Source organism: Triticum urartu, chromosome 5 (assembly GCF_003073215.2).
Source record: "Triticum urartu cultivar G1812 chromosome 5, Tu2.1, whole genome shotgun sequence".
Classification (NCBI taxonomy): domain Eukaryota; kingdom Viridiplantae; phylum Streptophyta; class Magnoliopsida; order Poales; family Poaceae; genus Triticum; species Triticum urartu.
In genome coordinates this window covers 34,972,922-34,981,250 of record NC_053026.1, presented here as the reverse complement: position 1 = coordinate 34,981,250, position 8,329 = coordinate 34,972,922, and the positions used below count along the sequence as shown (strand labels likewise).

General features: G+C 47.1%; 1 protein-coding gene across 2 annotated transcripts; it reads left to right on the top strand.

Moving 5' to 3' along the window:
* LOC125555533 lies at positions 1–1,192 on the top strand. Of its 2 annotated transcripts, none has more exons than XM_048718447.1 (3): positions 1–90; positions 192–436; positions 510–1,192. In XM_048718447.1, exons 2-3 carry the CDS (start codon positions 209–211, stop codon positions 846–848), a joined length of 567 nt encoding a protein of 188 aa, XP_048574404.1. In that variant the 5' UTR covers positions 1–90; positions 192–208; the 3' UTR covers positions 849–1,192. The 2 variants fall into 2 exon arrangements, with proteins under 2 accessions (XP_048574404.1, XP_048574403.1); XM_048718446.1 differs by having other exon boundaries at positions 188–436.
* Positions 1,193–8,329: the final 7,137 nt, after the last annotated feature.

Below are 8,329 nucleotides of genomic sequence, written 5' to 3'. Positions count from 1 at the left end.
CCGCCTCCAGGCTCCAACACCACACCATAGTCACGCTAGGGATCAGTACAGGAGTAGGGAAGCATCTCTCACATCGATCGACGAGCGGCGGTGAGTCCATCCCCTCCTCCTCCGTGTCCCCGTTCCCGGAGATGCTTCACTTTCATGCTAATGCTTCATCTTCTTCTTGTCCACTTGTCCTGACTAGCTAGCTTGGAGCCTTGGATCCATGGAGTCCCCGCAGAAGAAGGCTGGATCCATGGATGGCACTGGCAGCGAGAAGACGCCTCTTCCTCATCTGCTACCGGTGACCGTGGCGAAGAAGACGCCTCGTCCGGATGTTGTCCGAGAGGTCAGCGAGTGGGTGCTCGTGACCGCCTTCTCCTTCGCCTTCGCCTTCGTGTTCTCCTTCGGCTTGGCCTACGCACTCGAGCTCTTCCACGTCCAGTGCAGCCATGTAAAGACGAGTCGGCGAGCTCTTCCACGTCGCTATTCATGTTCCTTCGCGTTCTGAATTTCCTCCTCCGCAGTCCTCCCTCTTTCTTCGGTGCGGCCTGCTGACGGACGCGGAGGAAGCTGTGATGAACGCCCTAGGTATCGGGATGCTGTGCTGCGTCGCGCTCCAGGCGGCCGCAGCGGCGCTGGCGCTGCGTCTCCAGTGCCGCCGTCGCTGGGTCCGCCGTGCCCTCGCCTACCTCGCGCTCGCGCTCACCATCGGCGGCCACTGCTTCTACGCCGCGCTAGCCCGCCTCTTCCTCGTCGCCGACCCAGGAGACCTCTTCTTCAGGATCTGCTCAACCGTGGGCATCTTCGTCTGCGCGGCGGGAGACACCATCAGCTTCCTGGCCCTCATCCTCGGCCGTGAGTAGGACTGGGAAGCAGGGCAAGCAGCGGATCATGTCTATGGATCCTCTCATGACTCGTGAGGTACTGATGATGAGAGACTGATGAATATTGAGTGCAATAACGTAGAGTGTGCATTATGCTAGCTGCGACGATTGATCGAATGCCCTGCCCTATGTTTTGTGTGAATTTACTAGTGTACTGCCTTATCTTTGATGCAGTAGTATTTGACCTTTTCTCTATATGACCAGACATCATTTATATGCTTATTTGTGCAGCTTATCTGTGTGAATTTATTAGTGTACTGCCCTATGTGTGAATTACTGAATTCTGGTCGTCTTTGATACAGTGGTATTTGACTTTTCTCTATATGATCAGACATCACTTCTATGCTCATTTATCTCCAGTTTCAGTATAATTGATGTTGGTGAGATTGTCACTGCATGCACTTTTTATATATATTCATGAAGTATATATATGTTAACCATTGTTTTTCATGCAACCGCTGGCGTAATCCATTGTGGGTATATATAGCTGTTGGTTCCCCTGAACCTCTAGGAATTGTTGCGGTACAGCTAGCAAATTAAGAAATTTTGCTTATAGTTTTATTTCACCATACAAAATTATTTCAGTTATGCTTGTATGCATATATACTCAGTGCCTCACATGCATAATTAGCTTATCTTGGGTCTAATTGATGTTGGTGAAATTGGTAGTGCAGTTTATATGCATACACACATGCATGTTGTTTCAACATAGGTTCCTAGTATCAACCTCCTTGCTGATCAAGCAGTTTTCTAGAGTTGCGGAAATGCAACTTAAAGTACCTGTAAAATTGTCCACGGATAAACGTCTCATAATGATTTTTAGCCTGTACATGTGTTTGTTCAAACAAGGAAATAAAGTGCAGAGGAAAATGTTGGGGGTACATGCCTGTACTTTAGAGATGTCTTCTTACACTGACTGTTTGTCTTGCTTGTGCTAATTTCATTCCTGCATATCATTATTCAGCTAGTATTTAAGGTGGCTCCGTTTATTTCCAACTTGTACTCTGAATCTTGCCGTGCATGCATGGTAATGTTGTTCAGTTGGGACGATTCTGTTTGAAGTTTGAACCGCATGTGTATTTGATGATCAGGGAGCGATCACTCTGTGCTTGTTCTGTTAAGATGTGTCCTACTGAAAGAAGAAGAAATTTACGCAGTTTACTAGCTAGTTTGTTTCCTACAGTTGTGTTTGGTGGTCTGATTAAGCAGTTTTCAAGAGTTGTGCAAATGCAACTTACAATTAGTCAGGTTGTAATTCTGCCACACCAACCCAGACTTACACATGTTGATACTCCTTCTATCCCAGTTGTGGAATTCAGCCCATGGAGTGGGACTAGACAAGACGCAACAAATCAAGATGACAAACAAAATAAACAAGCTCATGTATCTCTCTCAGCGCGTGAAACTCATTTTAGCTGATCTGGTATGAGCTGATCCTCATTTTAGCTGCACATGTACCCGCGTGCTATGTGCACTGCTGGTTGTTAGAGCGCGCCCCATCTTGCTCATTTTGCCAAGGCCAGGTGCTCGTGACTACCTACATGCGGTCATGCATGCATGCATGTCACCATGTGCACTGCTCTATCTTTGCCAAGAATATGAGAGGAGGTGGGGCTCCAAAGCCCTGTCTACAAGGTTTTCCATTTCACATAAACAAAAGGTCTACACGTCTTGACCCTTGTCATCTACTCCAAAGACCCATCAAAAGCAACAACAACAAATAAAAAGGTCACTATAATTCAAGACACTGACGCACGTCTCCATGGATCATCTATTTTCGATCTCACCTCCCCATGAATAAAGCAAAGACATGACCTTGTTGAGGCCACAGTGAGCCCGGGCAAGCTAGTTGCATTACCGAAGTGACATGGTCACTGATTAATTAATCCGGCCGTTGCCAAAACATGGGAAATCGATTGATTGAAATTAAAGTCTAGAGCTCCTAACACGTGAAATATGTTGGCATCCAGCAAAAAAAAAAAGATCCTAGCCAAATATATAAGTACTAGTAGATAAATAAAGGACTGTGCATTTCTCTGATTTTTTTCGACCATCATACAGTTGACTGAAATTACCCACCTCGCATGAACCGAGCTGGGCCTGGTCAGCACTATTTTTTCATCGATAGAAGAATAAGCAAAGTTTGCGTATCTTTTCATTGATAGAAGAATAAAGAATGAGTACAAGCGAGAGTACAACACATGCACGAATACAGATGGCATGAACACGGTGTCCAGAGCAGAGAGACAAAGGTTTGCTCTGCCAAATAAATGCACAACATAGCTAAACTCCCTAACATAAGAAGCAATCCGAAACAACATGACGACCCACATCCACAAGTCCATCACCGTAGACATCGGGATCATGAAAGATGGCACATTCAAGAAGGATAACGACGGCGTGGTGCCGTCGCCGCTTGATCCAAAGAATCAGACCTAGGGTTTCCCCTAGTGCTCTAAGAGGGGCAAAGAGAGGCCATAGCAACGCATCCAAGGAGGGGACAACACTTGCTAGTGTTGCAACTGCTAGCACCAGCAAGCCGAGAAGGGATTTCTTCTTGGCCTAGGTCTGAGCAATCTCATAGCTAGGGATTAGAAACCGGGAGTCGAAAGTCAAGTGCAGGTCAAAGCCCAGGACACGTGAGCCTTGGACATGACGGGTGGCGGGACAACGAGGTGGCCGTGATTGGGGGCTACGGGGCGAAGTGGGCCGATGCAGGGGACGCAACGGTAACCAGCGATATCGGCAAGGTAGGAACTAGAGGAGACGCAGCTCGGGACAAGCAAGGCTAAGGCAGTCACTGACCGGCGAGGCATAGAGGCTGGAGGAGGCGCAACATCTAGAGTGTCGTGGCCGGCGCGTCGCATGAAGAGACAGCAACAACCATGGACACCAGAAAAAGCAGGTCGAAGGTCGTCGGCTCTGGAGCCGCACCAGCAATAGTCCAACTGCAAGGGCACAAGCGTCCACCGCCCGCCGAACGCCAGATCGCAACCGCCGCCGAGGAGGCACCACCGGGACACATAAAAAACCAGAATCTTTTTGGGCCATGGCCACGGGTCAGGGGAAGGATGGACGCCGCCACATTGCCACCAAGAGTGGAAAAATCGGCTGAGGAGCCCTACCACCAACCGCCCAAGATCCTACGCCAGGAAGAGCAAGCGACATCGGCGAGTGGAAGGAATTTGATGGGATCCTACCGCCAGATCTAACGTGGGGCTTAGTGAGGAAGTGCCTCGGTGGCAGGCACATACGGCACTGGTGGCCATGTGGATCAAGCGGGGGGAGGGAAGGTAGATAGACGGAGGCGTGCCGGCCCAGGGTGTGACTGCCGGCAGGGGAGACGGCCGGCAAGGAAGACATACGGGAAGGATGAGACTAGCAGTCGAGGCAATGTGAGGCGCCCCATCGCCACCATCCTAGGAGCCGGTCACTACTAGGAAAAGGGCTATAGATAGGATTGACACTAATGCCGCACCAGGGAAGTAGTGCGCCACTACTATATACTAATAGCGCACCAGTTGGTGATGCGCCATTAGTGTGGAAGACACTAATGGCGCACCAGAAAATAGGTGCGCCACTAGTGATAATTTTTTTACATACATACTAATGGCGCATCCTACCGAAGTGCGCCATTACTAGTTCTAACTAGTAATGGCGCACCAGACATGGAGTGCGCCAGTACTGAATTTTTTTTTATTCTTTTTTTTTTGCAAAACTACTAATGGCGCACCCTGTAGAAGTGCGCCATTAGTATATATTTTGATATCATGAATATTTTTAAATTTCATGGGCACTTTTTGATATCATGAATATTTTTAAATTTCATGGGCACTTTTTGAATTCATGAATATTTTTTCAAATTTGATGATATTTTTTCATATTCAATATGATAAAATATTGAATATTTATGAGGACACTCGATCTCGATCCCCCTCCATCTCGATCTTGATTCCCCCTCCATCTTGATCTCGATCCGACCCGCGCCTCCTCTTCCCTCTTCATTTTCAAAAAATAATAATAAAAAAGGTTCACCGCTCCACCGCCGCCGCCGACCCACCGCACCCTCCCCTCCACCGCGCCGACGACCCACCGCACCCTCCCCCGCTCCACAGCCGCCGACGACCCACCACCCTCCCCCGCTCCACGCCGCCGACGACCCACCGCACCCTCCCCCGCTCCACCGCCGCCGACACCCCGCACCTTCCCCCGGCCCGCTCCACCGCCGCCGCCGACACCCGCACCCTCCCCCACTTTTTGAAGATATTTTTAAATAAAAAATTTGATGATATTTTCAAATAAGAAATTTGATGATATCTTCAAATAACAAATTTGATGATATTTTCAATTAAAAATAAAAAAACAAATTTGATGATAGTTTCAAAAAAATTGATGATATTTGATGATATCTTCTGTTCTAGTCCTCATGAAAATAACAAATTTGATAAAAAACAAATTATTAGATGCAACAAGAAATAATAAAAAAAATGTTGCTAATGGCGCACCAGAGGAGGGTGCGTCATTGCTGTCAGAAAAAAAAAGTTACTAATGACGCACCAGAGGAGGGTGCGCCATTGCTATCAGAAAAAAAACTACTAATGGCGTACCAGAGGGTGGTGCGCCATTGCTATAGTGTCTAGCTGGATACCCCTTCGCCCGATCCCCCCTTCCCTCTCCCTCACCAGATCCCCCATCCCTCCCCCACCGCGCCCGCTCCGACGACACCCGGCCCGCTCCAACGACCCCCGCGACCGCTCCACACCCGCTCCGGCTCCCCCGCCTGCCGCCACGACTGCCAGCCCGACGCCACGGCGCACCCAGCCGTCCGAAGCCTCCACTGCCCCGCAGCCGACACAGGAGCCCAGCAGGGCCTCCCTCCGCCGCCCCTACTGCGCCGCTGCCCGTCCTCCTCCACCCGTAAGCCCCCCTCCTCCTCCGCCCGTAAGCCCCCCTCCACTCCAAACCCCTGACCCCTTCTTGTCTCGTCTCTACAGGTAGACCGCGCCGGCAAGCGACCAGGACGACGCCCGGAGAGGAGAGGAGGGCCTTCTCCTCACTGTGTAGCTGCCGACCTTGTCCTGCTCGAGGAGGAGGAGCAGGAGGGGGGCACCCAGCCACCACAGTCGCCGCAATCAAGGGCTTCTTCCACCTAGAGCTCTAAATCCACAGCGCCGTCGTTCAGCCACCCAAGGTGAAGGTGCCCCCGACTCCCCTCCTTGTTTCATTCGATCTAGCAGCCATGGATTTGGGTTCCTCAAGGCTGCCTAATTACTCTACCATGTGTTCCTACTACTAGCTCTAGCCATGGATTAGGGGCTAGTGTAGATGCAAAATAAGGTCAAATCCCTCTCGAATTTAGGTCAAATTAGGTTCAAATCCCTCTGAAATTAGTATGTAAAGCTCACTGTTCTGAAGTTCTGATCAGTTCAGTACCTTAGTAAGCAATAACACAAGCTTGCTGCTAGTTCAGTACCTTTTGCTGCTAGTTCCTCAAGGAGTTCTGCTCAAAATTAGCTCAACAAGTTGCATCTGGCTTTTAGAAACTTGTTTTGGCTTAAGAGGATAAGTTGTTGTATATACTGTCATAAAGTTCGGCAAGAATAGGGCATCAACAGTGCTACTCTAGTATCTAGTCGGGGAGGGACAAAATGGACAGGGCATCACTGTAGCTGTACTGCACAACAAACTATTAGTCTTAGGATTAACACTCCTCATATGAGATGAGATGATTTTTTTAAATGCCTTTTCCCTCTAGCTAGCTTTAAATGGCATCACTGTAGCTGCCAATTCAGATAAACCTGAATTGACTTTTCCAGTGCTGTATTTGTCCCCTCGGATTATTGTAAATTATATGTAGTGAAGCATGCAAATTGGATTTGCTATAGTCAACCTATTAATATTTGTTAGTTTTGAAAATGCAGTTTATTCGGCTACTGAAAATTCAGTTAATTCAGTTAGGCACACAAATTTCAGAACTTTTGTGTGCCCTAGTACTTGGTGTTTGTAGAAAATTCAGTTAATCCATCAAGGTGAGCACTGATGCTACAAAAAGAGAAGACATGTATGAGTTTGGAGAAAGTGCCAATTTGATTTTCAGTTGCTAGCTAGCTATGATTTATTGTTTCAATTTGGATTCCTGAAATGTTACTGTGTGTTACTATGACCCAACTTTATCGGTACCATAGCATGCTAGTATCAGTTATTTTTGAACATCAAATTCAGTCTGTATCTTGCGTTCTTTTTTTGTTCAAAATTTCTCAAACTCTGAATAAATAAAATTATTTGGAAAGAAGCACATGAGTATCAACAATACTTGTTTCTTTCTGCTTGAATGAATGGAGTACAATACAAGTTCAGGAACAAGGGACATTTTTTGCAATTGTGAACTCTTAATGCTCAAGTCTGGAAGTGTTTACAAATTCAAAGAGTTCACATGACTACTGGTCAAATACTCTAGTGTATTTAGTGTAAATCTAGTCTGAAACTAGTAGAGCTCTTGTTGATTTGCAAATTCAGTTTAAATAAAAATTTGGTACATGACTACTGATCATGTATGAAAGATGTTGCTACTGGATGAGCACAAGAACTGATTAGTAGATTTTGATTTTGAATGATTTTGAATTTTTATGACTAGTGATCAGGTTTCAAATGATTTTGAATTTTTATGATTTTTACGCACATAGATGAAGCCACTGACTACACTTCAGATTCTACTCCTGGAACACTTCAGGAATTTTACTTCATAACTGGAGTATTTTGATGATATTGGGGGGTTTCGTCTCCGCCCATCGTGTCGTGATGATATTGTGGGGTGTTGTGGGGTTGCAGCTGGGTGGGGGTGGGGTAATGAATTTGCAGGTACCCCGAGAGGCCCTTGAGTTTGCCGGAATGTCGATTAACTTCCGTTCCAGCAAATTCGGGTACTCCATATGTCCTATTTTCAGCAAAGGTCATGCTGAAATTTTCCGTGAATTTTAGCATGACTTTGCGAAAAATAGGACATATGGGGTACTTGCGACTCATGCATGGGCCGGGGTATCTTAGTACTTAGTTAAGTAGGATCAACTGCCCCGCCATTCTTGCTGCATTAAACCATAGGTGGCAATAGAGCCAAGTGATTAGGCCCAACTTAGAATTCTCGTTAGCATCGATAAACCCTAGATGATAAACCCAACATAGGTGGCAATAGAGCCAAGTGATTAGTGCCAAGTGATTAGGCCCAACCTAGGGTGCCTCGGCATCGATAAACCCTAAATGATGAAAACTTAACTTCGCTTCTATAGGGTGCCTCGGTGTCGATGAGAACCTAAATGATGTACGCTTAGGCTTTTAGGGTGCCTCGGCGTCGACAAAACCTAAATGATGAAAGCTTAGGCTTTTAGGGTGCCTCGACGTCGACAAACCCTAAATGATAAAACCTTGGCTTTTAGGGTGCCTCGGTGTCGATAAGAACCTAAATG